Raw genomic sequence first — 27,348 nt, forward strand, 5'->3', positions numbered from 1 at the left:
CATATTGTAAAAAGATAGGAAGGTGATGGAGAAAGTTGCACTTATATTGTTCAACCAAAGAGCTTATAATCAAAAGATCAATAGATATAAATATCTTTATATGATATAAAATATAATACATATAATATATTATAATATACAATGTATAAATTGCAAGTGTCAAATTGAATTCTTAGTGTAATATTCAAGCCAACGAAAAGTAACTGAAAGTTGAAATAAATAAATTTTTAAACTTTGCCAGTGTGACCGTAAGACCAAGACTTGGGCATTGCCACAGCTGCAATGCGTTTAGTATTTTACAGTCAGCGGCGGGCAGTCACACCGGAACGAGCACGTCTGGTAAAACAGCCGAACGGAACAACAAAAAACAATTGTAAAAATGACCCGTCGAGGCTCGTTTTAAGCGAATTTCTAGCGCAGTCAGGACGCAGGAGCAGCCGAGCAGGCCGGGATTAGGACCGGAGGAGCAGGATCATCGGGAGAGTAGAGCCGAAACCCACACTCACACACAAACGCAGCCGTATACCGCAGTATTTTCATACACACACACACACTTGAGGTGAGTGAGACGGAGGTACACACACATGCACACATACAGAGAGAAGAAAACAAGGCGCCCCACGAATTTTTGCAAAATATGGACGCGCCTTGCTAGGGACTAATTGCCAGCGCGAAGGACAACCATTGGGGCCACTTTTTGGGCCAAACTCCGGCCGACATATGCGTGTCACGTTCCACAGTCGAAGCCTTGACCGATCGCCCCGCCCACCGTTCACCGCCCCATCGCTGGAAGTATTGCGCAAACGAATGTGACCCTTAACCCTTGCCCCCCCCCCCCCTTCCACAAAGAATATCCTTTGGCATGGCGCCTGTTCAAAGGATGTCCCACTGCAGCAATGCAGCATTGTAGCAGCGACGGCAGACCCATAAAAATAGTCATTCATTCCCGCAAATAGAGAGCTGGCACATCGAAGAGAGCATACGGTCGACATTAATAGCACTTTCGCTGTAAACCCAAACATATCGCCTATATTCATTGAGTAATCCGTCTGGGTTCTAGGGACCCAAAAGTTCCCCCCAGTGAAATACCCACCCACTGCATTGTGCGGCGATAATCGTTATCAGTTGCAACTCGTGAGTGGTCATTGATATTCGCAAAAGGCAACTGGACAATGTTTGATTGTTATCAGACCCCTGATTGTAACCCAGTCAATAGCTTACATTACTCCCCATTATCCTGTTATTTGTTTAAAACAAGTGGCTTGGGTACTGTTGCAATCCGTGTATCTGTATTCATGTTCTTATCGCACCCCGAAGTTATAGAAGCTATATAAAAGTATTGTTTTCCTATTGAAGTGTAAGCCAGATAAGTAAACTGTTTCTCATTGTTATAGTACATCACGCCGAGAACTTAACACGTAGCTCGCTTCGCCAAAGATCGGGCGCCAGATCGGGTGGTGTATCTTCGGATCGCAATCGGAATCGGCATCGGCATCCTAAGCGGCCAGTACACGCGTGAACTATGCCGTGCGTTGACGGTGCGGTCTTCTAGTTCGGAAAGATTTCGGCACACTCAGTTCCGACACAGACGGTAAAACTCACCAAAATCCGTTGCATATATAGACCACGGATATATACACACTTATTCACACAACATTGGAAGCTCCAATTAAAGTTGTGCGACGCCTAAGAATAGAAAGCATTTCGTAATGGAGATTTTCTGTTCGAGAATGCATTATATGATCGGGAATCGAGAATCCTACAATTTCCGGCACTCAGCAGTCATATCTCAGACATCTCATGGTTTTTGTAGATCACATAGATTTCGCAGTACCGAAATAGTTCAAAAATAGCACAAATATATGCGAGCATGACTGTTGCCCCTCCCGCCGTCCCCCCATTGGATCGTGTATATGGCATAGATAACTCGCGATATCGGTTTCTGTAATACCCGACCAACACAAACATTGACCAAAAGATCATCGTCATCATGTAAATATTGAGTGGGATGGATGGGGCCAATGTGTTGAAAGTGCCTGACCATTCTGATGTATAGGATAGACGTATTCGAACAGTCTGTGCGCTTCTCTGAATTTCTCAAAAACCTTCGCATTCACAAATAGCCAGATATACGCGTATTCAAGACGCTCCCAAAGCTGTCTTATATCTTGCTCCTCCACTCGCCTGTGTGCTTTTTCCGACCGCTCCGATGTGTCGTTGTGTCGCCGCCGCCAGTTTTTATTTTTAGCAGCATGGGTTTCTTATTTTGATTTTGTGCTGGCCGACGTGTATTAGCATTTTTGGATCCCCATCTCACTCGCTCCCTTGCCGGGCAATGCGGTTTGTGTTTGGACCATCCAACATGTGTTTGAACGCCCAATTGCAGCGCATTCACATCGCACATCGTGGATGTGCATCCTCCATTCGGAGGAGACCCAAAATATCTTGGCTGACTGGCTGTCTTTTTTGTGGTTATTTCGGTGCAGAGAATTGGAAAAACATTGCAAATACCCCGGCCCCAATTGCTTGCGACACTCAATTAAATGCTGAGCAGTACGAATCACTAAAGATTATTGCCAAAATAGACATTCGAAAAGTATAATTTTAGATACAATTAATTGACAGGCGAATCGATGATATTTTTGACTGCATATTATAGAGTAGTTCAATCGCTTTTCGCCTAATATTCAGCATCTGCTTTCCTTAAATCTTTCGAATTCTACAAATGTTTCTAGAATAATTCGCAGTGTTCACGCTGATGTCCGATAAGTATTAATTTGTACATATGGATATGTCCACCGTCCACTTGCAATATGCGCACTGCCGAATTGAAGGCGCCAGATATTCGTTCGTATAATAGCCACCACTTCCGTTACAGAGTCTTGCGGGGAGCCACAAAGGAAGCCAGCTGAAACATGGAGCGACATTTGCACTGAAATTTATGCATTCGGTACGCCCGATGGTGATAGCTATGGTCATGATGATGATGATGACGTTGGTAGTCCATTGGAGGCAAATAATAATTCCCGTAGCATCCTCCGGAGGCAACTCTGATGGCCGGTTGTTTACGAAATTCCCCTGCGCGTTAGTCACGACGTCGATTTCGGGGGGCAGTCGATGCTCGATTGGGTGTACGTGCTATATGTGTATATCTATCTATATATATATATATATATGTATACGGCAACTGGTGCTGGCCCGTACAAATAAGGCGCGAAAAGCAAACCCGGAGCACGTCAATATCTGCGGCTGCGGGAGGTGGGACGGAATCTTCTTGGTTTCTGCCGCTTTATTCGCGAATGGGGTCGAAAACAAGAAGATTTCGCAGTAATTTGGGGCTGGGCATCTCTTCCTTATTTACTATGGGCCAAGAAGCATCGTCATGTCCAGGAACTTGGCCCCGCCGAAAACGTCAAAGGTGTCGTGTCACCTTTTTAATTCTAAAATAAAGAAATAAAAAAAAATAAAAAGAAAACTCCAGACAAAATTCATAAGTAAAGCCAACGTTTCGCCTACAATCTTTTTGCAGGGTTTTCTCCACCATCACTTGATTATTCCGCGGGCTGGACATGACGGACAAGGAGAGCGAGCAGTGCACCGTCTCGGTCTTTGACCAGACACCCGGCTCGGAGCAAAAGAAGATCAACGTAGTGGTCCGCTCCCACTTCACGGTGAAACGCGTGATTGACCTTATTGGCACGCAGTTCTCGTACGAAAAGTTCGAGCTGTTGCTGCAGCCACACGATAACAAGGATCTGGTAAAAATATCTGCACATCTTGAGGTTCTAATAAACCGCTAATTGAATTCCCCTTTACTTTAGGTCAATCTGAATGCCCTGGAATCTCAGCTGATGTACGAAGTGGCTGGTTTTGAGCCCCAGCTGAAGAATCACTTGATCCTGCTGCCCTCCGGCAGTTGGGATGGTGACGTGACCAAACGCTTTGAGTTACCCATTAAAAGAGTGGTAGTCAAAAAGGTTATGAAGTCGGACGGCGAGAAGGCCAAGAGTCCTGCCACCGGCGAGAAGAAGAAACGCGTAGTTGGTGAGAAAACGAAAAAGAAGCCAGCTTCGGGATCTTCCTCTCCAAGCAAGGCCAAGACGACGAGTGAGGACTCTTTGGCTAAGACCAGCATCAGTTCGGAATCAAGTCCCGAAAAGACTTCCAAGATCAAGACGACTGCAGCAAAGATCTCCAAGCCCGGTTCGGAAAAAGCTCCCAGGGCTAGCCCTGAAGAATGTCCCGAGCTGTCTACAGAGATAAACTCTAAAAACACTTCTTCGGAGAGTCCTGTGGCCAAGAAAACGGCCAAGGTCACTTCTAAGCCGACTTTAGAGTTGCTGAGTCCAATCAAGCCGTCATCACCCATCAAAGAGTTGGACTGCGAACCAGTAGACACCCTGAGCAAGCAACAGCTCTCTGAGCAACTGCAGCTGTATCCACAAGGTAGAAACCTAATCTCACCGGTGGACGATGCTCCTTCAGATCTTTTCATCTCAGATGCTGAACAATTGTCGGATGACGACCTGGCACTCGGAGCATCTGCTAGTCCGACAATGCTGGGACCTGGATACGATTACGGAGCTCCGACCGGTGACTCGGACGTCGAGGGTGTGACCGGAGTGACAGACCCATCCACAATTGGAACAGACGATGGTACGTACCCGGCTCTGTCAAACTTCTATCGTCGCAAGTATGGAGGCGATGAGTTGCGAGCATGGCAGAGAGTCAACACAACGGGTGCGGACTTCGTGTCCTCGGCCACCACAGAAACTGAGGCAGAGGCAAGGCAGGCGAGCTTGGGTCCCAGGGGATATGTTGGTTTGGTCAACCAAGCCATGACCTGCTATCTAAACAGCTTGCTGCAGGCACTCTTTATGACACCCGAGTTCAGAAATGCTCTGTACCGCTGGGAGTTCGACAATGACAACGAGGCCAAGAACATACCATACCAACTGCAAAAGCTCTTCCTCAACTTGCAGACCTCGCCCAAAGCGGCGGTAGAAACCACAGACCTGACTCGCAGCTTTGGGTGGGACTCGACGGAGGCATGGCAGCAGCACGATATCCAGGAACTGTGCCGAGTTATGTTCGACGCTCTGGAGCACAAATTCAAGAACACTAAGCAGGCAAATCTCATCTCTAATCTGTACGAGGGCAAGATGAATGATTATGTCAAGTGTTTGGAGTGCAATACCGAGAAGACGCGCGAGGACACCTTTCTAGATATCCCGCTCCCTGTGAGGCCCTTTGGAAGCAGCTCCGCATACGGCAGCATCGAGGAAGCTCTGCGTGCCTTCGTTCAGCCCGAAACACTCGATGGCAATAACCAGTATCTGTGCGAGAAGTGCAAGAAAAAATGCGACGCCCACAAGGGACTGCACTTTAAGTCCTTTCCCTACATCCTCACGCTGCACCTTAAACGCTTTGACTTTGACTACCAGACCATGCACCGCATCAAATTAAACGACAGGTTAGTCTCTTTGCCATAATCCATAAGCATTTAATTCCATGCTCGCCCTCTATTTCAGAGTGACCTTCCCTCAGACGCTCAACCTGAACACGTTCATTAACCGAAGTGGAAACAGCGGTGAGCAAAACTCTCAGCTCAACGGCACCGTGGACGATTGCAGCACGGCGGATAGTGGATCCGCCATGGAGGACGATAATTTGAGCAGCGGCGTGGTGACCACAGCGAGCTCTAGTCAGCACGAAAACGATCTGAACGACGAGGATGAAGGCATCGACATGAGCAGCAGCACCAGCAAGAGCGCCAAGCAAGGATCCGGTCCGTATCTCTACGAACTGTTCGCCATCATGATTCATTCAGGCAGCGCTTCGGGCGGACACTACTATGCTTATATTAAGGACTTCGACAACAACGAGTGGTTCTGTTTTAACGATCAGAACGTGACTAGTGTAGGTTTTCGCAACACATTCATAACTTGAGAAAATATTGAACGACTATCTATCCATAGATCACCCAAGAGGACATCCAACGTTCGTTTGGCGGACCCAACGGGAGCTACTACTCCAGTGCCTACACCTCCAGCACCAATGCATACATGTTGATGTACCGGCAGGTGGATGCCAAAAGAAACGAGCTAGTCGCCAAGGTGGCCGACTTTCCTGAGCACATCAAAACGCTGCTACCAAAGCTGCACTCGGAGGAGGAGACGCGCGTGTCCCGCCTGGGCAGGCATATCACGGTTACGGACTTGGCTCTTCCGGATTTGTACAAGCCGCGCGTCTACTTCTATAATCCCTCCCTGAAGAAGATGAAGATTACCAGAGTGTACGTATCGCAGAGTTTCAACATCAACTTGGTCCTCATGTCGGCCTATGAGATGTTGAATGTGGAACAATTCGCGCCGCTTTCCCGCTGTCGTTTGGTGGCTTACAACTCCTCGATGGACACGATTATTCAGTCCCTGGAGAGTTGCACAGACCCAGCTTTGACCGAACTGCGCGCGGCGCAGAACTACAGTCTCGACTTCCTGCTGGAGTACCGGGCCGAGGACCAAGAGTTTGAGGTCTATCCGCCGAACGGCATTACTTGGTATGTGTTTAAGGTAGATCTATCGACCATGGCGATGGACGGTCCCTTCCTGGTTTACTCAGCAGCGCGGGAGCGGGAAGCCAGCGACGTCCTTCGCCGCTCGATCGCCCTCCGTTTGCACATTAGCGAGCAGCAGTTCCTACTCGCCACGGTGCGCGCCACGGTGCCGAAGGCTTTCGTGTCCTACGATCCGCATCCGACGCCGGAGGCCCTGCAACATCTCCAGAACATGGCCAACACCCAGTTTAAGTCCATAACATACTTCTACTTGAACGTACCCAACACGGATGCCGCGACCCTTGAGATGCTCGGTGTGCCCACCGTTGAGTCAGTCGAGGTAGGTTATACAGCTGTTGGGTTTATAACTAAGGTTAATTTTTGGCTGTCCTTTCAGTGCGCCAGCGGGGGTGATGTTGTGGATGCTGCAATGATGAATGGCGTGGCACCTGGTCACATGTCATCCAGCAACGACTACGATTGGAGGCGCTACAAGCGAGATCTAGTGGAACCCATGTCACAACCCAGTCCCAGCCACGGCCACGAGTCCAACTCGGAGGACAGTAGTCTGAGCGACGGAGACCGAACTCTGGTGGAGACGGACAACATGGCACATCGCGGTGGAGGCGACAGCCAAGTCAGTTCCACCAGTCACTCGCCGCAGCTGTCTAGTCCGGAGGACGAAGCAGCCTCACACGATGCCATGATGCGCGTTCATGCCTACTGCAATGGAAACGGCAGTTATGCGGCGGCCGATGTGGTGGATCCGCTGCTCCTGCCCACCAGCACCAACCACTTCTTCTACGCCACAAAGGTCGAGTGCGTGGATGTGGTTGGCACCGGTTCCAGTTCTGGTCACCAGTCCGACGAAGAGGCTCAGCTGCGTAAGCCCACGCGTGCCTATAAGCTGCTGGTGGGCACACACATGCGAATGGGGGCCTTTAAGAAACACATCGAGCAGCTGATCCAAGTGCCCGCCGCCCACTTTAAACTGCAGCGGAAACACGATAATAATCTGTCGAACAACCAGAACAACTCGTTGGTACATCTCATAGAAGGCGAAACACTGACGGTGGAGTTGGGTAAGACGCTGGAGCCGGACGAGTTCAAGGCCAAGATTCACTTCCTGCGACTGGCGGACATTGATAACGAGACGTCCAAACTGCCTTGCGTATGCGAGTGGGTCTACAATGCCAACACCACGGCGGAGCAGGCCAAGAAGGAACTGGTGGCCAAGCTGCATCGCATAGACGCCAAGTACGCCACACTGTCTGTGCAAAACTGTCGCATCTGGCTGAAGGGCGGACGTATTCCCATCAAAATTCTGTCCGACGATGAAACGCTCTACTGCGACATGCGCTCCAGCATCGCAGCGGAGGTGGGTTCCCCTGTCTCTGTGATGAGAAAAAAACTTAACTTGGATTTTATATCACACCATTTCAGTTCATTGTGCAAGAGTGCGAGGAGGAAGTGGACCCGCAGCCCAAGGACGATTCTCTGACTTTATTTGTAAGACGGTGGTGTCCGGCTAAACTGGAGTTTGGAAAGTTCCAAGAAATCACTTTGGACCGTAAGTTAAATCTGTATATTGCCCTGTAAGCAGTAAATCGAACTCGTATCTTCTGCAGAGGACAGCGAAATCAGACTTTCATTATCACAGATCAGCGACATCCCAATAGACAAACTGAGCTATATGAAGGTTCGTAAAATTGCGTTCTACTGTGTATATTGATCTAATTGGTCTTCTCTGCAGTTGAACAGCAACTTCCCCTGCACAAGCATATCAGCGTTAAGTGTTAACGAGTCCAGCAGTTGGTACTCCGTGCCCACCACCCTGGACAAATATCCGCTTAATAGCACACAGACAGGAAACATCTACCTGTACAAGTAAGCGTGGAGCAAGTGGCAGTTCAGTTCCTAGACTAACCAATGAATTCAACAGAGATAGGACGGTACCTGCGCGAGAGCTGACGCTGGAGGAGCGACGCCTGATGAACGCCAGGGAGAAGGCACGACTGGATCGGGTGGGCTGCGTGTCCACCACGCGGTATGCGCAGCGCCGGGAACGTGCCTTGAAGATTTACCTGGACTCTCCGGAGAAGTCGAGCAACGTGACCGCCTCCGCACCGATGGACGTGCATGTCAATAATTAGTCTGGCGAGTAGAAAACAGTCGCGGCGATCATAACAAAAAAAAAAAAAGTACACCAAACCATGTATGTAAGCGACGGCAGACCATTAAATCCCAGATCCTCTTTTGATCACCGGCCACATATCTTTGTCGTCTGCAAGTGCTGCTCGTGTTTTCTATACTTCATCCGCAGCAATTGCGTTTTTTGTTGTTCTTTATTTTGTTTGACGCAAGGGAAGAGGTCAGCGAGTTGGGCAAAGTCGCCGTATACGGCATCGAATTGGTCTGGTCTTGTTGGGATTGGATCTGGGATGGACAACTGGGGTGGCCAAGTGAGCACAGCACTAAGTGACGTTTAACATAACGAAGTTATTCTTGCAACTTTCGTAATACAAGAGTTCAAAGATGAGACTGTAAAATTTAAAATAACAAAAGGCAAGAAATCTAAATTACAAATTGTATAATGTGAATGTGAACATCAAAACTAAATTAAACGTATAAAATAAACACAACTCGCAAGTGCATTTATTAGAATGAGAAGCGTATCGAAATCGAATTAAAATTGGGCGCCAGCGGAAAGTAAATAAATGAAAAATCGTTTGGCATTTATCGGCTGTTTTATAGAAAATGTTAATTTTATTTAATACCTACTACGCAGCGTTAATAACGTTTCACTTGAATTATATTTTAAGATCATTTAGCGTTAAAATTGTTACAATTTGATGACAGTTCTTGCTTTGCTTTTTCGTTGCGATGATGTTGAACAGACCGATAAACGAAGGCAGCTTATAGTAAAGGAAATAAAGAGGTAAAGTTGGCGCGGGACCGACCGACCGCCCGCCTTGTTGATGGATGGAGGATTTCTGGGGAAATGTATCCTCAAATTGTTGCCGTCTTCTCTTCTGTCCTGTTCTGTTGTCAAAAGGGTCCTCTAATACGCAACGAATTCGATAGTAAAAATCTGTGGAGCGCAGCGTTGGGCAGCGCAATTGTTCACATTGTGTTTCCGTTGATGGCTTGGCGGTGCGGATCATCATCAGCGGGCTGGTCTATGCCTTGGTCTCCACGGCCGGCGCCGTTTCCACCTTTGTCGCCGCCCCAGCTGTTGCCTTCTTGCCCTTACCCTTGCCCTTCACAGGACCCAAAGGCTGCGCGAGCAGAGTCTGCAAAAAGTTGAGATTTCATTGAGTACGCATCGTGAATACAAGGAAATTGTTGCAGCTTACCTTGAGCTCCTCCTGCGCAACACTGTACTCGCTCACATAGTTCTCCGCCTCGAATGGGATGCCGGTGACCAAGTTGACGCCGTTAGGCATGAGCAGAACCGTGTGCTTAAACTGCGCCACAATCTCGGCTGTAATGCAAGATAAGGAAAAGGATTGTTTAACTTTGCTATTACTTCCGGCTAAAATTCGAACTTTATAAAGGTTGCTCAAACTAGTTTAGTCTCTAAATTAACTTTAATAAGTATAAGAAAACAGGTTAATAGATTGGATACGATTGTGACAGTGCCATGTTCAGACAGAGGCCACACTGAGGCAACTGCTGAAGACGACAATGCCTGGAATTTGTTCTGGCAAAATGTCTGGCCGCACTTAGCACCCGAAGGTGTACCAGGTCCGGAATTAAGTTCTGCCAACTCGCATAATAGGGAATAGGATTAATAATAATATGCATCACACTTACATGGCTTCTCGTACAGCACTTGGAAGGGCTCAATCATCTTGTGGCCGACGCACTCAACAACTCCCATGCGGGCCTTGGTCTCCTCCTCGAAGCTGCGGATGTTGAATGGCATGTTTCCGTACTTGGTTTTCACCTCTGCCAGCAGAGCACGGGACGCCTTCATCTTGAGCATGTAGTTCTCCTCAGACTTCTTGTAAATTGAGACCTTGGTGTCCTTTTCGCGTCCCTGCAACGAATACGAATAATGTTAGCAATAATGCTCTGGCTGCGATGATCCAGGATCCAGCTTAAATTTGGCGTTCTCAGATCTCATAATCTTGCAATCTTCGGACAACAGCCAGCCGGAACTTGGTGTCTGCACGTGCCGCATTTTAGTATAAAAAAACGCCGAGCAAACAAGTCACTCTCGCAACAAACACCGCATTCCAGCAAAGTCAGCCTCAAGCGCGTGTTTTTAATCATCGAACAAATTAGTGGAGATGTAGTGTCTATTGATGGATTACTAACCACTCCTTCGCCGGTACTGACGATAACATCGATGGCATACACCTCGTACGTTTCGAAGGTGCACTTCTCATGCTCCTTGCGCTGCGCCTCGCTGGGGTTCTGTATGATCGTCTTCTCGCCGTCAATTTTGAACTGCTTCAGCTCGTGACTGAGCATGCCCTCAATGGGCTTGCACTTATACGACTCGCTGATTTGTTGCACTGCATCGGTGAGGGAGTAGTTCTGTAAGGATACAGAATTGAAACATAAATATTAAGTATGAAATAAAATGGAAATAGTTCAAAGCAGAGATAAAGAAAACATTCCAATTCCCTTTGACTAATCTTAATCAAATATCATAGTATACTATAGATAACGCAAAATAACAATAACTGATCGGCATTATCATTGCGATTGTGGACAACTTTAAAGACCGAACATTTCAAGTATCTAAACTTGTTCAGTTCACGAAATCGACACTGTTGATCTCTGCAGACGTTGAGCTGTGCTGAGCCACGAGTTAAGGCAGCAGACAATCCGTTGCCTGCAGATTACAATTCCGACATATCTATAAACTGGAGATGTGGACAAATTTAAAGACCGAACACTTCTATGGAATGAACTTGTTCAGTTCACGAAATTGACACAGTTTCTATCCGCAGGTGTTGAGCTGATCTGTGTCAGAGTTTGAGCGCAGTCAATCCGTTGCCTGCAGAAGAAATAACCTTGTGGACAACTGACAAGAAGCCTCCAGTCCTGAATAATAGGCCAGGGCAATTACCAGCTGCCACAGCTGATCTTTGCAAGTGTTGAGATGTTCAGTCGCTGGAGAATCGCGGCAGACAATCCGTTTCTTGCAGGGATTAACGGAGGATTACCTAGAAGTAAGGGAGGACTCACATTGGCGCCGGACTTGAGCAGACGTAAGGCAGCCTGGACAGCCCAGTAGGCGGCGAGGATGACATCGGCCTGGCGACCACTGATCTTCTGATCCGCAGCAGCGCCTACCACAATTGTGTGAGCGGCCACGGCAATGAAACCATCAATGTGGGCACCCAGATCGCTGTAGAAAAGAAATGTTACGTATTTAGTGGCGGTATATGTGGAATAGGAGGTTCAACTTACATTTTGACCACATCACCGGCCTTTAACGTGTAGTCAGCATCGTTTTTGGCTGGCGAGAAGTGGCAGACACAGTTGTTGACGGACAGACAGGTGGGAAAGGCAATGCCCTTCTTCAGGTCTTTCTCCTTTTTGTATACCTGTTTGTGAAAGATCGATAAAAGCATTAGATTGCTTGTTCGTTGTACTATATATCAATGATAGTGCGCGGTGTGTCCTCAGATCTCATAATCTGTAAATCCTCGGGACCTTTTGGAGAGCACACAAGCCGGGCACGTGGAGCATTGGAGTCCCCGCGTGCGCCTGGCGACCACGAGGTGATCCCCAGCCCGCACAGCACATGGCTCGCCATCGGGAAACCCTCAAAGGTGTAAGTCTTAATCATTGGACATGAAATTGGCGCGAATGACCGCCAGGTGGCCACCACTTACTTTGCCGGTCTCCTCGGTGAGCTGATTGTCGCCCTGGGTGCAGATCTCCCGGACGGAGGCATCAACCACGCAGAGTCCAATTACCGCCTTGAGGGTTTCTAAAATTAAACGAGCAGACAGAGTCCAGAAATAGGCAGATTAACCAACGCGTGGCGCACAAGGGAAAGCGGCATTCGGTGCATTGTGTAAGCGCCACGTAGCAGCGACTCCAGGAATCGGCCAGCGTTCGCTGTTTCCGGCCAAGGAATACTCACTGTTGACGATTTCGCCGGCCAACTTATACTTGGTCACCACCAAATCCTCGGCGATGGTCTTCTCGGGCTCCTTTTCCACATCTGCCATTGTACTTGACTCTAATAATTTTAAAATGGCGACTTAATGAAAATGCGACCGACTGAAACACCACGAGGTAATGAACGTGTGGCCAGGCGCAGCGCAGGTATCGAAAGTTCCAGTGGCGTGTATGGTGGGACCGCTCATTCGCCTTGACAACCCTGGCAAATGGGCGGTAAGCTTAAGATGAGCGTGAAAGCGTAGATTGCTAGTCGTAAACACTGAATGAATTTTAAATAACACTTTGAGCTATATCAAATGAGAATATTTCATAGTTTTACATATTGTAATCCACTAATATTTCAATAAAAGTTTAAATATTAAGTTTCGGTTTTTTTCTATTACACATAAATGGTCCCTCTAAAAATAGGAAGTCAAAGAGCTCGAAATATCGATACCATCACAGTGTGACCGCTTGTGGAATACCGCATTCGGTATTTTTCTTAGCACGAATTTGGACTAAATGCATATTACAAGTCATCTTTAACAAAAAAAATTTGCATTGAACGTTAATAATAACATTTACTTGCTTAAATCCAATTCGGCTGCCGAAACAAAAGCTCAATTAATAGAAACCTAATCCTATCACCATGTCCGTGCGCGTGATCAACGACGAGTCCCACTTCCAGGCGGAGTTGGCCCAAGCGGGCATTCAATTGGTTGTGGTGGACTTCACAGCTTCGTGGTGTGGTCCCTGCAAGCGGATTGCGCCCATCTTCGAGACGTTTCCAACAAAGTACCCAAAGGCCATCTTCCTGAAAGTGGATGTGGACAAGTGCCAGGACACGGCTGCTGGACAGGGCGTTTCGGCCATGCCAACATTCATCTTCTACAGGAACAGGACCAAGATCGATCGCGTCCAGGGTGCGGACGTCAATGGGCTCGAGGCCAAGATCCAGGAGCACATCGGTACATCCGGTGGCGAGGAGGGGGGCGAGGATTACGGGCAGGGATTGGTAATATAGTGCAGTATTTGGAAATGTTCCAAAAATAATCCCTAATCCTTCTTACAGATGGAACTGAATACATTTATTTCGAAGCAGGAGTGCGAGTGCCTCAACGAAGCTGATGACCACAACTTAAAGCACGCCCTGGCCTCCGCCGGTGGCTACCTGCAGTCCGATTGCGATGAGCAGCTCATCCTGTCCATCACCTTTAATCAGGCTGTGAAGATCCACTCTTTGAAGTTCAAGGCACCTTCGCACCTGGGTCCCAAGGATGTGAAGCTGTTCATTAACCAGCCCCGCACGATTGACTTTGACATGGCCGAGTCCATGAACAGTGTGCAGGATCTAAGGTAGCTATTGCCTTCTCTATGGCTGCTTAGCTCTTCTCACTGTTCAATCCATTTTGCAGCCTGGCTCAGAAGGAGCTGGAGAGTGGAGTGCCCGTGAATCTGCGCTACGTCAAGTTCCAGAATGTGCAAAACATCCAAATCTTCGTGAAGAACAATCAGTCAGGTGGCGATGTGACGCAGATTGATTATATCGGCTTCATCGGTTCCCCCATCATGACCACCAAGATGAACGACTTCAAGCGAGTGGCTGGCAAGAAGGGCGAGAGCCACTAAGGTTCCATTGAAATTTTCAGCGTTTTTCCCCAATGACGTCCCAGCATTTCTTTTCAACTTTGGACTTACAACTAAACAATATACAACAAATGCATAAAAAATCATACAAAATAAGGATCAACAAGATAATCTAAATATCCATCGGGTTAAAGGCTGCTCTGGTAAGAGTCCAGTTCCTTGGTAAGCATTTTCCACGCACGCTCCGCCTGTTTCTGGGTGAATTCGTGATCCCATTGCGAACTGAATATCACATGCGACTTGGCCACGATCTCAGAATTGGGCACCTGACTGGCCAGTCGCTTTTGGGCCTCCACTTCGCTCAACTTGTTGCGCTCAATAATCCGCCGCACAGCCTCATCCGGTGGCACAATCATGGACCACACCTCATGGCAATTGGTCTCCCAGCCCGCTCGCAGCAGCACCGCTGCCTCCAGGACCACCACACGCGGCACGTCCGCCTGGGAACGCAGTGCATCCAGCCGCCTGTTAACCTCCGCAATAAGTTCCGGCCAGACAATGCCGTTGAGTGCTTGCAACTGCTTGGGATCGGCAAACACCAAGGGTCCCAGCTTGGACCGATCGATGCGACCATCGTCTGAAACAATACCCTGTCCGAAGTGCTGCACAATTCGGGTGTAGCACAACTGACCAGGTTCGTAAACATCGTGCGCCACCTTATCGCAGTCGATCACGTGGGCGCCCATGTTGGCCAATCTCTCGCCCATCTTGCTCTTGCCAGATGCGATGCCGCCAGTGAGTCCAATAATGTAAGGGCGCGGCGGGAGCTGTGGTCGTGGCTCCGGCCTTCTCCAGCGGGTTCCCAGCAGATCGATGCGTGTGTTACTCGAGCTGACCTTGGTCTCGTGGATGCCATCATGCACGTTGCTTTCAACAATGTCAATCACAAAGATCTCCAGCTCGCGCAGTTGCTTAGCGGAGCGTACCTCGTTGACCTTCTGCCCTCCTCGCAACGTCTCCGCACTGACCACAATCATGTCCAGGTCAGGATCCACTTGCGTGGGACCAAAGGGATCATCGATGGGCACAATTTCGTACTGCAGCGTATCATCTATGTCCACCAGGAACTCCCTTAGCCGGGCGATGCGCTCTTCCACGGGCAAAATCAAGTCCGGCAGCGTCTTTCCTGCAGACAGCGATAAGAATGGTCGTTAAGATAAGCGTTTTATTTTGCCAATTCATGCCCGTCTTACCCTTCGTCATGGCGGAGGTGGTTACGCCCACAACCAAACGCTTGCAGGTGCGCAGTACAGCCTGGGTGAGGAATATCTTGTGTCCCAGATGGATGCGATCGAATGTTCCGCCCAGGACAACCGAGGGATACACCTTAGGCGGCTGGGTGTCATCCTGCTGGGCACTTAAATCCGAGATGACCGAGTCATCCAGGAAGATTGTTGGCTTGCTGATGTTAAGATCCGCGCGAAGCCTGTCGCACAGCTCCGGATGATGTGCATCCGAGAAGATTAGGTCGACGGGCTGGCGCAACTTCAGGGATCCATTGGCACCTGGTCGTAGGGGAGAGACAAGGACGCGAAGGTCCAACTGCTTGCCCACATAGCTGCTGCTGTTGGCGTACAGCTGCGAGATTAGACGACCCCAAACCGGAGGCGGTGGAACTGGTGACGTCGTGGACGTTGACCCCGCCACATTTAGGTGGATGTACAGTGAATTCACGTACTTCTCGATGGCTCGCAGGGATTTGCCAAGGTGCTTGATGTTGGACACCACCAGGAGACCTGTGGATGAAGCCATTCTGCTCGATTGATTGCGACTAATTATGAAGGCTAGCTCAACAATTGCATCAACATTGTGCCGATGGGTTGTCGTTCCCAATCACACTTATCGATATGTGCTGATAAGGTGTAAAAATACCGTTATAAAAATTAAATTTATAACTTGAATAGTAGGCATAAATAAAAAATGTCGCTGCAAGCCTTTCAATAAGATATTGCTTACATATTCAAGGTAACAAATGTCTTATTAAATTTAAACCAATTTTTTATTGTTAAGAAAACATCGAAATACATTTTTGTAAATATCGTGAAATGCTTTAGGACATTTCGAGAGGCCTATCGCGTCACTTGGCCACTCGCGAGTTGGCATCCCCAAATGACGAAAATGAAGCGAAAAGAGAATCCGCAGTCGGAAGAAACACGAGGGAAGGAATTGCCATTATTTTCGAAAGCAGACTTTTCGTTCTAAAATGCCTGGCCGCGCACGAAATTGAAACAGATCAATTTGTGAGCGAACGTTTCTTAATCGTAATGCTCAGTAGGCCAACAGATCGAGATCGCAGCGCGAAAAAGCCAGAAAAAGAAGAGTGCTCCCGAGTGCGTTAGTGTGCGTGTGTCGGTGTCGCAGTCGGTGTGTGAAACAAGAAGTGTTCGAGAGAGGGGCGAGGAGAAAAGTGAGCGTAGAGCAGTAGGAGAGTTTTGAAGGACGTGTGGGCTGTGCAGAAGGATCTCTAGTATCTGCTTTGGATCGCACGCCCATGTGCATTAGCTAACTGGGTGGCGAAAACCACCAACACACGCCACACCACGCCCCTCACACCCGTTCAAAATTCCACCGCAAATCCCCAGCCGGAGCATCGCCATGCCCGTTTCGATGGCCGTATGCGAAACGGCGAATGTCGTCAACGCAGCGCTGCGCGAATCCCTTGGCGGCAACTCCTCCGCCGGCTCGTCGACTGACCAGGCCAAGAGCGGCGAGGACACCAACGGCAGCCTGCAAAATCACATCGTGGCCAATGCCAAACGCATCCTGATGGCCAAAATCGAATACGAGGAGGTGCCCAACTACCACGAATCGGTGCTGGAGAACCTCAAGTCCAAATATATTGTCATCAAGCCGGGAAATCCAGGCGCCATCAATGGCTTTAGTGGCAAAAACAATACAGGCAAACTTGTGGGCGCAAATGGACATGGTGAGTACACTGTGTAAAGATACAACAAAATGTAAAATCCAAAAGTTGCTTGCAAAAGTGGCTTTTTCCGTCTGCGCCTTCGTCTGTGTTTCTTCTTTGTGTGGCAATTTTTGCGCAATTTTCCATGTGCTATATCTTCATATTATATATATAAGATGTATATATACTTAAATGTATTTATGTATCGTCCCGTTTGTTTTTGCCAAATCTTTTGGGAATATCCCTCCACAAATCACGTGTGATGTTTTTCCGCAAACATATTTTTTTTATTGCTCCGCCTGCATTTTGTCGGCAGTGCAGTCGACGTCGGCAGCGCAGCATACCTGTACTTTTTAGGCGCTTCTGTATGTGAGTGCGTGCGTGTGTGTCCGTGTGTGACGGCGTTTTTGGGTGGTGTACGTGTAAACAGAATGCAAAGGAATACGCGGAAAAAGCAAAACAAGTACAACGCCGTAAAGAGTAAGCTGGAAAAGTGACAGCAGCAGCAGCAACAACAGAGCCGCCTCTTCCAAACTTCTGATTCACAGAAGTTGTGGCGGAAAAAAACGTGCTGTATTTCCAGCGGCAAATGAAAGAAGGAAAAAAAGACAAAAAGCACGAGGGCTCCCCTCCGTAGTTCCGTCTCTTTCCCCCGCACATGGCCAGCCCCAGCGGTGCTTTTATTGGCTTTGCTTTATTTTTTTAGATGCGGTAAATGCGCCGCAATCTGCTTTTGCGTGATAAAAAGAGCACAAACAAAGGCCAGACTCGCAGAAGTGATTCACACAGAGCAGGAAGTGGACACAAAGCTCAGCACCAGGAGCTGTTACACGATGTTTCGACTTTTCTTTTCTTTTCTTTTTTTTGGCCTGGTCAATGCCTCGAACACAGTTACAAAGACAATAAAAGGGGGGAGCATTGGGCCTACAACAACCACTGTTAGGTCGCGCCAAAAATTCAGTTGGCAACACTGCCGCCCCAACCCCCTACGCCAGAACGAGACCACTGTATTCGTCGGCAGCAGACACTTGGACTGCTTCACCACTCGCCATCCCTCTCATTCGCTTGCTGTTATCAGTTTAAATTTCTTCTTCTGCCAGTCGCCATCCCGCTCACACGCTAGCTGTTATCAAAGATACAATAGTGCTGGGTAATATCTGAGATATGTGTACCAGGATAAGTACCTCGATTGGTACACTTTCCCAAACAAAACTGCAAGATACATATTCAGGGTACATATGAAATTACGATGCTGTGAAAATATTTTCAGATAAAATCTGGTGATATCACATTCTGTAACGATGTTCAAAGAATTGTATTTCAAAATCTAGTACTGGAAATTTTTTTCGGCGTATACTTTGTGTTCAAGTTTCTTTGTTCAATAGAATAGCTATCTTAATGCTGCACAGTCCGGTGCCTAGGTACAACAAATGTGTACCCTTTCCAACACTGCGAACAGGTGATGGAAGCGCGATTGTGTGTCAGCAGTTTCCACAGCGAGCACTGCTCGTTTTATTTATATTTCATAGCAGCGCGGATCAAGTGACTTAATCTGCAGAAGGGAATTCTTCCAATAAATGCATTATGACTGTGATAATGGTGGACGGGTTCGCCCTGTGGCTGCTCTACAAGCTGTTCCTGTCTCCCTGCTGCCTTCTCCTGTGGCACGTGCTTAAACTGTCTACCGTCCTCTTTACCTTTGCAGACAATAACGGCGCCCGCAAGCAAGCGGAGCACCCGAACAATCAGTCGCACCACATCAACCACCACAATCATCAGCATCCGACAAGCAATCCCAATGAGCTGCCCAAGCCGAAGAGGGTCCTCTATCCGCGGGAGAACATACGCATTGGCTGGAAGCAGTCGGAGCGCAAATGGCAGGTGGGCACGGGCATGATCAATGTGGGCAACACCTGCTACCTCAACTCAACGCTTCAGGCGCTCCTGCACATACCCGCCCTGGCCAATTGGCTCGTTTCGGAGCAGGCGCATCTGGCTGACTGCAATGTGGCCGAACCTGGCAGCGGTTGCATCATTTGCGCCATGACCAAAACACTTTTGGCCACCCAAAGCAATCAGTCGGCCGTCAGACCCTTCCTCATCTACTCGAAGCTAAAGCAGATCTGCAAACACATGGTCGTTGGTCGCCAAGAGGATGCGCACGAGTTCCTGCGCTTCCTGGTCGAGGCCATGGAGCGGGCGTATTTGATGCGGTTTCGTAACTACAAAGAGCTGGATCAGTTGGTTAAGGAGACCACGCCGCTGGGACAGATCTTTGGCGGCTATCTGCGCAGCGAGGTGCGCTGTCTGAGCTGCAACCATGTGTCCATTACGTTTCAGCACTTCCAGGATCTGTTGCTCGACATCCGCAAGGCAGACTCCTTGGAGGATGCTTTCGAGGGACACTTTTCTCGCGAACGGCTAGAGGATATGGGCTACAAGTGCGAGGGATGCAAGAAGAAGGTAGGTCTTTGTGACCTTTGTTCTGTAGTTCATTTTATTTAAACGTATCGCTTGCAGGTATCTGCCACAAAGCAATTCTCTTTGGAGCGTGCCCCAATCACGCTTTGTATACAGCTGAAGCGATTCTCCATGATCGGCAACAAACTGACCAAGCAGATTTCCTTCAAGTCACGCATAGATTTGAGCAAATACGCAGCCCGTTCACAAGCAGCTCAGGCTCAACCGCTCACCTATCGCCTGGTGTCGATGGTCACTCACTTGGGGGCGTCCCAGCACTGCGGTCACTACACGGCCATTGGCTCCACGGATACGGGCAGCTTTTACAACTTCGACGACAGCTACGTGCGGCCAATCGCAATGCACAGTGTGTGCAACACAAATGCCTATATAATGTTTTTCGAACTGGACCTCTCACAGGCTGCCAGTCCGGCGGCCAACAGGCCCAATGGAGTGCGTTTGACCAACGGACACAGCACAACGCCAGTGCCGGCGGCGACTGTGTCTTCGCCTTCACCAACGCGTTTCATTGGTCCTCAACTGCCGGCGGGTGGAGCAAACGGTTACACTAATGGAAATGCCCAGAAAACCGCCATCCAGTTCAAGCAACAAAACCAGCAAAGTCCACAGAACGGACTCCAGCTGGGTACCGGAAAGTTTCAGGACACTGCGAAGCCTCCACTGGTTGGCGCTCACGCTAAAGGCGAAGCTACTTCAGCTCCCACTGCAAATGGTAACAAAAGTTCCTCCCCAAGCAGCAACAGCAGCAGCAACCATAAATCAATAAACCAGCAACAATATCTGCCAATTTCCTCGGATGATGAAGACATCGAGGATGAGATGAAGCCCAGACCAACGACAGCCCAGCTACCGAGCATGCCCAATATGACGGAGAATCATACGGAGCCTAAGGCAAAGTCTCCTGTAAAGATTCAAGTAAAGACTCCCGTCAAAACGCCACTGAAAAGTCTTGTGCCCTACGAATCAGCATCTGAGGAGGAGGAGGCGCCTCTACCGAATCCCCGCAAGCGTCCAAGTGGGGAGGATTCTAGCGAGTCGGACCAAGAGTCTGGCCAGACCAATGGTCACAGTAAGACCAATGGCAGCCACACCAACGGCTCAGCCTCGTCATCGGTTCACGTTAACAACAGCAAACAAAAGACTGATGCCATAGACGAGATATTCAAGAGCCTAAAAAAGTCCGCAGACAGTGATGAGGACGACGATGAGGAGGAGCCCAGCATTCAGCTAACGAATGGCTGGCACCCACAGAAGCAATCACAGTCTCAAAGCAAAGCACCACCATCGCCAAAGACGCCACCCTCGCCAGCGGTCATCAAATCGAAAACGGGTATCTGGAAAGTTACGCGTAACGATGAGGTCGATGCCATCGAAGATGATGTTGACGTCGTGGTGGTGGAGGGATCGCCGGTGAAAATTCCGACGCCGAACAAGAACCATCGCAATCCCTTCTCGAGTAGCAAGCCCTCCACGGACTCGCCCGCAACGCCAGGCGCCAAGCGCCAAAAGTTGCTCAACGGCAGTGCGCTCAAGTCGCACCAGCAGCCAAGGGTGGGCAATGGCTACCAGAGCAATGCCACCTCGAATGGGAGCACCATCAATGAGCTGCTGAAGCAATCGTATCGTGGATACGGCTCCCCCGTGCTCAGTTGGAATGGCAAGCCCGCGGAGCTCGAAAAGGAGGTGAGTTTAGAGAGGCATTCACCTTGAAGCGCTTATCTATCCCTTGTGACCATGTCACTAACGTAGATACTAAATCTATGCATGGTTAACACTTTCTTTGGGTCTGTGCTTCAAAAATAACAAGTTGCGGGCTTAATACGATGAAAATGTACATAAATTGGTTCTCTTTTTGCGGGTTTAACTAATTCTTTATTATTTAACTGGCTCTTTGGTCTTCTTTTTTGTTTTCTATGTCGTTCGCTTAGCTGTTGCATAAAATGCAATTCGATTGAGTTGATTTACTAAACGAACTTGTTTGTAATTTGCATTTGTTTCCACATTATCCCCATTCATTTAGACTTTTGAGTTGGTTTGTGCGAAACGGATAGCTGGTCACGGCAGTGTGGAAGGCAGCGATATCGTCGAGGGCTCGGTTGCAGTCGACGCGGCAGTGACTAGTGGCAGTGACAGTAAAGATGTGGTCGTAATTGCAGTGGCGGTAACAGACACGACCGCTGACGCACCCGATCCGGATCGTCTCACGGACGGCCGGTAGGAGGTAGAAGCGTCGGCGGCAGAGGCGACGCTTCTTCTTTTTCCCCACTAAGCACATACCACACAAAACAAATACAAATAATACGATTACCCCGAATAGTCTGTGATGGCTGCGTTGCTGGTATCCGTTCCCAACCGGGCGGTCACCACAACGCGTCCTCCGTTCAGCGAGCGTGAAAAGTGTAGAGAGAGTTGCAAAAGTCATTGCGGGAGAGAGTGACTGCACCGGAGCCTAGGTAATTCACCCGATGACTCCGCATCCGTTTTCCCGTGCAATGAAGCTTATGATTTGACTGCTGGCCGGCACGTTGTTTCTTTCATTTCAACCGCCTGATACGCCATAAATTCAACCGTTGTGCCGTTACCGTTTTGCCTGATAACCTGTTACAGTGAACCGTGAACCGTAAGCCACTCACCCATTTCGAATACAATGTGCATATTCCCAGTGCTTGTTCGCGAGCGACCGTACTCATCTGCATAAGCTCCATTAACTAGCGCATGCGTCAGCCAGCCAGCCAAGCCTCCCCATTCACAAGGTCCGAACTCTAGCCTAATGCTTGATATTCTGTTTTCCGTAGCTACTGGTGGATGCGCGTGAGCAGCGGCAGCGGGACATCGACGACGACGAAGAGAACGAGATGGATCGTGGACGTCAGCGGAAGGTGAAGTCCGGTTCGGCTAAGGGAAACAATGCCAGCAACAGCACGCCCGGGTACAATCCATTCCAGGAGTACGAGGGCCAGAAGCGCTGGAACAAGAACGGCGGAGGTGGAGGATTTCCGCGATTCTACAATCAGAACTATCGCCAGAACTTCCAGCAGCGCAACAAGTTCAAGTTCAACCGCTTCGGAGGACCAGGCAGCGCCAAGTTCCAGCAGCAGCGAGCCCTGCAACGACATCTGTCCGCCGGCGGTGGCTTCAGTCGGCGACAACCGTCGGCGCAGCAGCAGCAGCAAACCTAACTGGATGCGGATAGGCGAGGGTCAGGAGAAAGAGATGACGCCGATGCGACTGCGGCGTGTGCATTTGTTATTGGATTTCAATTTCGCATGAGTTTTGTAAACGTTTTTTAACTGCTGATGATGAACATATTAGAAATAGGAGTAGGCGTAGGACTGTAAGCTATAAGCTAGAACATAATTGTTGCCTCCCAAAATCATCCCCAACCTTCACCGAAGCACACAGTCCCATTAGAAACTAAGGCTATCATTAAGTACGATAAAAAAAAAGAAATGAAAGATTGTGTTTGGCTGAATTCGTTTTTATTTCATTGAATCGGTATCCTTGCATCAATCGCGTGCTGGCGATACCGCTTTAATGACGCCAATAATCAGACAACAAGGTTACCGCTCTAATGTTTCATTTTTAAAAAATGTTAACCCCGTAAAGGCAAACACTAAACAGGCTGCACAACTGCGCAGAATGGAAATAAAGCAACCCAATAATACGTTAAGAACCTATGCCTAACCAGCATGCAAGCAAACTTTGTACATAGATTTCGAGACTAGATTTAGGACCCATGAAAATTTTATTATAATTTTAGCGGCGCCCCCCTTTTATTTATAGAGCATAACCGAACGGCGGCGAGCAGCGATATTGCCAATGTTAATAACCCAAAAAAAATAAAGTATGTTGGATGTAATATGTACCATGATGAATACGACGGAGAGCGGTAAAAAAAAAGATCGAACGCATCGGCGTGTTAGCAAAATTATTGTACAAGCCAGGAATTATACAGTTTATTTGATTAACTAGAGTAATAGTAAATAAACCGTAAAACAAACTATGCTAAAAGCTAAATTTAGTCGGCATTCCGTTTGCGCCGCAGCTCCTTTTTGTTGACCATCCGACCCTTTCGGTATTTGGTCTGGTTGGCCTTTCCGTACTTGAGCTGCTTGCGCTGATGCTTGGGAACGCTCTTGATGGTGTTGTTGCGGTCCCGCTTGGCCTTCTTCTGGTTGTTCTTCTTGTCCAGGCGCTCCTTCTGCTTGAACAGTTTGCTCTGGTGCATTTTCTTCAGCGTTTTGGTCTTCATCAGGCGGTCGAGATCCTTTTTGCTCTTGATGTCCGGCAGCGTGGAGTTGTTGGACTTTGTGGCCTTCGGCTCCTCTTCGTCCTCCGGCTTGGGTTTACGTTTGCGGGCGTTGGGATCGAAATCCATGCCGGGTATCCTATTGGCCTGGTCGGCTTCGTCCTCCTCGCTCTGGTCAGCCTGCTCCTCCGGTTCGCTTTCCTCTGCCGTGTTGGCACCCAACATATTGCGCTTGGCGGCCAGATCGTTGGTGGTCAGCTCCACGATCTTCACCTGCACTTCATCATCTTCGTAGGTCTCCTCCTGCTGCTGCTCCGCCTCCTCGGCCTTGTCCTCCTCGGTGAGCTCGCGCAGCGGTTCGAAGGATTTCTTCAGGTGGTTAAAGCCATCCTTTACCTCCTGCCGTATGCGCTTGCGCTCGTTCTTAAGGTTTCTTTCCAGATCCGCCTTTGCACGCGATCGTCGCTCATTCTTTCTTTTCCGGAAGCCACTGAGAAACTCTCTGCGGGATTGGGATGTGGGCATTAGTATCCTCCGGGGATTCTGTGTCTCCTTACTTACATGCGTTTCTTGTTGTCGAATACAACCTCTGTTTTTTTCTTAGGAGCCTTTTTCCTGGTCATTTTCAAAAATTGTGCTACTCGTTTTTGTTTACGTTTTCAACATGTGCGAGCGGCCAGTGTTACCAGATGGGCAAAATACTTTTCCCCGAAACGAAAGGTACGTTAGAATTCAAAAATGTTTTAAAAAAAATTTTTATAGTTATACGTTTCTTGGTTTTTACCTTTAATTTGTTGTTATCATATGTCATAGATGGCATTCAGTGCAGGTTTCAATTTCAATAAGTTTTTTATTTTTAAACTTTTCAAATCGCTTTTCGTATATATATCACATGATTATATGTTCAAGTTCAACAAGTTCTTCTAAAGAAGCATTAACATTACACAATCGTAAGACTATATCTAGGGAACTTCGTACAACACTACGGTCTAGAACTAATCAAAATACAATTAACGATATATTCTGTTGCCATATGTATCTGGTATTCGTTTCGTAACTGATATATATTGGGTTTATCATAAATTCATTCGGTTTACGTTGCTCGCTGGCACCGTACTCACTCACTCGTCGTCATATTCCAGGACGAAGAGCTTTTTGCGTCGGAACGATGAGGTGTCCAGGACCTTGGCGGAAGATAGGGCGGAACACGGACTCTCGAAATCGTGTACATGAACGTACCTGCCCATTGAATCAACACTGAAAGCGGATGGGTTATGTGCGCTAGTCCATGAGCTAATCGATTAAGGGTACTTACTTATTCTTTAGCAAATCCAGACGGGATTTGCCTTGGTTTGTGTTCAATGGCGTGGAATTTATTACGTTGGGGCTACCCTGATTGGAGAGGTCCAGCGGGTCCTCGCCGGAAAGGAAGTCGGAGGCATAGCAGTCACGATTGGCAATGGGTGTGGATCCTACCAGCTGGAACTCCACCTGAGGCACCAGAGGCACTCCCTTTGACGAAGGCGAGGAGGGCACTATGTTAATATTGGGCTGTGAGGCCGTTATGGGCTTGCATAGATGCAGGACCTCCAGGAAGTATAGAAGGTAACGAAAGGCGGCTGTTTTCCAATTGCACATTCTTCCCCAAACGGCGCGGCGAGATCGCCTAAAACTACGCGACTGCAAGTTGTCAAGGGTTAAGATTGATTCTCAAAGATGTGCTTGGGAATGCTTACCAGCATGCTGAAGTTCATCAGCGACTTGCGCTTCTTTTGCAGGTACTGCAGCTTGGGATGTGAGAGTAGCTGCTCGGCCGTCGGCCTCTGCGCAGGATCGGGCTTCATCATGGACTTAATTACCGACTGCAGCTCCAGTGATATTTCTGTGCGAAGAGAAAGGCTTTAGCAACCTGCCATTTAAGTAGGCAGCTAGTTCGCAACTCACTGTTTATGAACTCCTCGGGCAGAATGCCGTGCCTCAGTTCGTGCCACAGTGGGCCGTTGGAAGGAAGATCCATGTAGCATGCCAGCTCTAGCATGGCAATGCCCAGACTGAAGATGTCCGCAGCCTTGGAGAAGTGACCCTGCAGGATCTCTGGAGCCATATACCTCGAATCTCCCTCCGTGGCGTGATGGCTGTTGGCCCTGTCCACATCGATGACCAGTCCAAAGTCTGCCAGCTTGCACGTCTCGTCGTCCTCGCCGATCAGAACGTTGTCCAGTTTAATGTCCAGATGGATGAGATTCCGGTCGTGCAGCGACTTGAGACCCCGCAGCAGATCCAGCAGGATGTGCCAGATGCGCTCCTCCGGTATCCTTTGGCAGCGCAGCAAGTACTGCTCCAGACTTTCGCGGCACAGCTCCATTTGCATGTACAGTCGGTCGTACTGCTCCCAGGCGCGGATGAACCGGATGCAGTTCTCATGGCCGGAGAACTCCTCGTAGCGCCGCACCTCTTCCAGCCGCTCTGCGCGGTACTGTTCGCCGCGGAACAGTTGCTTGGAGATCTTGACGGCATATAACTGGCCGTCGGAGCGATCGCGCACCTGGAATACCTCGCCGAAGGATCCTTCGCCCAGTTTGGCCAGCCTTTCGAAGCACTGCTCGAAGTGTGACAGGGAGAGGGTGCTCAGCTCGGCCTGGACTGGTGACGAGGGCAGCGTACTGGAATCCGAACATCCGGCGTCCCGGAAGGAGATCGCGTGCGCGATCTGGGAACTGTTGGTGCTACAGGAGCCCAGCGATTGGCTTCGGTTCAGATTGTTGTTGTCCACGGCGACGTAGCCACGCGTCTTGTACTTGGGCGGCCGGAAGCGATTGCTGTTCTCCCCATTGCACTGTTTGTGTCTGTGTTTGTCGTCGTGCAATTCCGGGAGGGGCAGGCGATGATGCTTTTCCATTTTCAATTTTGGGTGTCTTTTCTTATGAGTGGGCGAGTGTGACCATATCGGACAGCCGGCGAAATCCTGGCTTCTTCGCTTGGGACAATAAGAGCCGGCTAATTCATTTAACACATGTATCTTATATTTTTGATCTTTATTGGGAGTATAATTATTGATTTCAATTAAGTTAAGCTCCTATAATCGTATACAGATTTTACATGATTTGCCTCTTAAATGCCTCAATTATCGTAAATAGAGATGGGAGAGTTGAGTAGTTGGAAGAACAATAGAAATACTGAAATATTTTTAAAAACTTTAATCTAATCTAATTGTCTTTATGAATATAGGTAAATAAGCAAATAAATTGCTAAATAGTGGAATTAAGCCTTTATATATAGGCCGCTCTTTAAAGGAGAATGGTATTTGCGAATACGATATAATTCAAAAGTGCCGCCCAACTGCGGTATTTTTTTGGAAGATTGCTATTTGCAGTATTATGC

General features: G+C 48.5%; 7 protein-coding genes and 7 non-coding genes across 24 annotated transcripts; 4 read left to right on the forward strand and 10 right to left on the reverse strand.

The window, feature by feature from the left end:
• The first annotated feature begins 297 nt into the window (after positions 1 to 297).
• Usp47 (Ubiquitin specific protease 47) lies at positions 298 to 9,211 on the forward strand. 3 transcript variants are annotated; one of them, NM_206279.4, is made up of 12 exons: positions 298 to 559; positions 2,879 to 2,950; positions 3,530 to 3,758; positions 3,822 to 4,446; positions 4,501 to 5,473; positions 5,532 to 5,919; positions 5,979 to 6,896; positions 6,954 to 7,934; positions 8,000 to 8,126; positions 8,185 to 8,255; positions 8,310 to 8,443; positions 8,499 to 9,211. In NM_206279.4, exons 3-12 carry the CDS (start codon positions 3,570 to 3,572, stop codon positions 8,707 to 8,709), a joined length of 4,617 nt encoding a protein of 1,538 aa, NP_996001.2. In that variant the 5' UTR covers positions 298 to 559; positions 2,879 to 2,950; positions 3,530 to 3,569; the 3' UTR covers positions 8,710 to 9,211. The 3 variants fall into 3 exon arrangements, with proteins under 3 accessions (NP_996001.2, NP_729087.1, NP_523937.2); NM_168129.4 differs by lacking the exon at positions 2,879 to 2,950 and having other exon boundaries at positions 3,822 to 5,473; NM_079213.4 differs by lacking the exons at positions 298 to 559; positions 2,879 to 2,950 and adding an exon at positions 1,503 to 1,591 and having other exon boundaries at positions 3,822 to 5,473; positions 8,499 to 8,744.
• A 76-nt stretch (positions 9,212 to 9,287) lies between these two features.
• Positions 9,288 to 13,027, reverse strand: CG10576 (uncharacterized protein). 3 transcript variants are annotated; one of them, NM_001300020.1, is made up of 8 exons: positions 12,666 to 13,027; positions 12,412 to 12,509; positions 11,984 to 12,120; positions 11,759 to 11,921; positions 10,880 to 11,101; positions 10,373 to 10,598; positions 9,913 to 10,040; positions 9,288 to 9,849 (listed from the first exon to the last, which is right to left on the reverse strand). In NM_001300020.1, exons 1-8 carry the CDS (start codon positions 12,751 to 12,753, stop codon positions 9,736 to 9,738), a joined length of 1,176 nt encoding a protein of 391 aa, NP_001286949.1. In that variant the 5' UTR covers positions 12,754 to 13,027; the 3' UTR covers positions 9,288 to 9,735. The 3 variants fall into 3 exon arrangements, with proteins under 3 accessions (NP_001286949.1, NP_729089.2, NP_647984.1); NM_168130.3 differs by having other exon boundaries at positions 12,666 to 12,916; NM_139727.4 differs by having other exon boundaries at positions 9,352 to 9,849; positions 12,666 to 12,826.
• snoRNA:Psi18S-1397 lies at positions 10,185 to 10,325 on the reverse strand. The gene has a single exon (NR_003858.1). It is a non-coding gene; the product is annotated as a snoRNA:Psi18S-1397 (small nucleolar RNA).
• Positions 10,670 to 10,747, reverse strand: snoRNA:684. Its single transcript, NR_002476.1, has one exon. It is a non-coding gene; the product is annotated as a snoRNA:684 (small nucleolar RNA).
• Positions 11,271 to 11,409, reverse strand: snoRNA:Psi28S-1837c. The gene has a single exon (NR_003859.1). It is a non-coding gene; the product is annotated as a snoRNA:Psi28S-1837c (small nucleolar RNA).
• snoRNA:Psi28S-1837b lies at positions 11,438 to 11,574 on the reverse strand. Its single transcript, NR_003860.1, has one exon. It is a non-coding gene; the product is annotated as a snoRNA:Psi28S-1837b (small nucleolar RNA).
• Positions 11,583 to 11,719, reverse strand: snoRNA:Psi28S-1837a. The gene has a single exon (NR_002477.2). It is a non-coding gene; the product is annotated as a snoRNA:Psi28S-1837a (small nucleolar RNA).
• sncRNA:CR43603 (small non-coding RNA:CR43603) lies at positions 12,186 to 12,371 on the reverse strand. Its single transcript, NR_048232.1, has one exon. It is a non-coding gene; the product is annotated as a small non-coding RNA:CR43603 (non-coding RNA).
• A 143-nt stretch (positions 13,028 to 13,170) lies between the features above and the next one.
• Txl (Thioredoxin-like) lies at positions 13,171 to 14,409 on the forward strand. The gene is made up of 3 exons (NM_079214.4): positions 13,171 to 13,700; positions 13,758 to 14,041; positions 14,101 to 14,409. Exons 1-3 carry the CDS (start codon positions 13,335 to 13,337, stop codon positions 14,312 to 14,314), a joined length of 864 nt encoding a protein of 287 aa, NP_523938.2. The 5' UTR covers positions 13,171 to 13,334; the 3' UTR covers positions 14,315 to 14,409.
• On the reverse strand, positions 14,342 to 16,119 carry Ppat-Dpck (Bifunctional Phosphopantetheine adenylyltransferase - Dephospho-CoA kinase). Its single transcript, NM_139728.2, has 2 exons — positions 15,526 to 16,119; positions 14,342 to 15,458 (listed from the first exon to the last, which is right to left on the reverse strand). Exons 1-2 carry the CDS (start codon positions 16,082 to 16,084, stop codon positions 14,461 to 14,463), a joined length of 1,557 nt encoding a protein of 518 aa, NP_647985.1. The 5' UTR covers positions 16,085 to 16,119; the 3' UTR covers positions 14,342 to 14,460.
• Positions 14,646 to 16,029, forward strand: asRNA:CR45831 (antisense RNA:CR45831). Its single transcript, NR_133174.1, has one exon.
• A 207-nt stretch (positions 16,120 to 16,326) lies between the features above and the next one.
• scny (scrawny) lies at positions 16,327 to 23,596 on the forward strand. 7 transcript variants are annotated; one of them, NM_001259710.2, is made up of 5 exons: positions 16,448 to 17,258; positions 18,943 to 19,700; positions 19,758 to 21,401; positions 21,739 to 22,338; positions 22,514 to 23,170. In NM_001259710.2, exons 1-4 carry the CDS (start codon positions 16,928 to 16,930, stop codon positions 21,934 to 21,936), a joined length of 2,931 nt encoding a protein of 976 aa, NP_001246639.1. In that variant the 5' UTR covers positions 16,448 to 16,927; the 3' UTR covers positions 21,937 to 22,338; positions 22,514 to 23,170. The 7 variants fall into 7 exon arrangements, with proteins under 7 accessions (NP_729092.1, NP_001246639.1, NP_001246640.1 ...); NM_001259711.2 differs by having other exon boundaries at positions 21,739 to 22,171; NM_168133.2 differs by lacking the exon at positions 16,448 to 17,258 and adding an exon at positions 18,545 to 18,696 and having other exon boundaries at positions 21,739 to 22,171.
• A 52-nt stretch (positions 23,597 to 23,648) lies between these two features.
• vito (viriato) lies at positions 23,649 to 24,658 on the reverse strand. The gene is made up of 2 exons (NM_168136.2): positions 24,529 to 24,658; positions 23,649 to 24,469 (listed from the first exon to the last, which is right to left on the reverse strand). The coding sequence occupies exons 1-2, from the start codon at positions 24,588 to 24,590 to the stop codon at positions 23,737 to 23,739; spliced, it is 795 nt and encodes a 264-aa protein (NP_729096.1). The 5' UTR covers positions 24,591 to 24,658; the 3' UTR covers positions 23,649 to 23,736.
• A 142-nt stretch (positions 24,659 to 24,800) lies between these two features.
• On the reverse strand, positions 24,801 to 26,916 carry Myt1. Its single transcript, NM_139730.3, has 4 exons — positions 25,912 to 26,916; positions 25,704 to 25,849; positions 25,283 to 25,647; positions 24,801 to 25,224 (listed from the first exon to the last, which is right to left on the reverse strand). Exons 1-4 carry the CDS (start codon positions 26,864 to 26,866, stop codon positions 25,089 to 25,091), a joined length of 1,602 nt encoding a protein of 533 aa, NP_647987.2. The 5' UTR covers positions 26,867 to 26,916; the 3' UTR covers positions 24,801 to 25,088.
• Between the last annotated feature and the right edge of the window lie 432 nt (positions 26,917 to 27,348).

This window comes from Drosophila melanogaster, chromosome 3L (assembly GCF_000001215.4).
Source record: "Drosophila melanogaster chromosome 3L".
Taxonomy (NCBI): Eukaryota; Metazoa; Arthropoda; class Insecta; order Diptera; family Drosophilidae; genus Drosophila; species Drosophila melanogaster.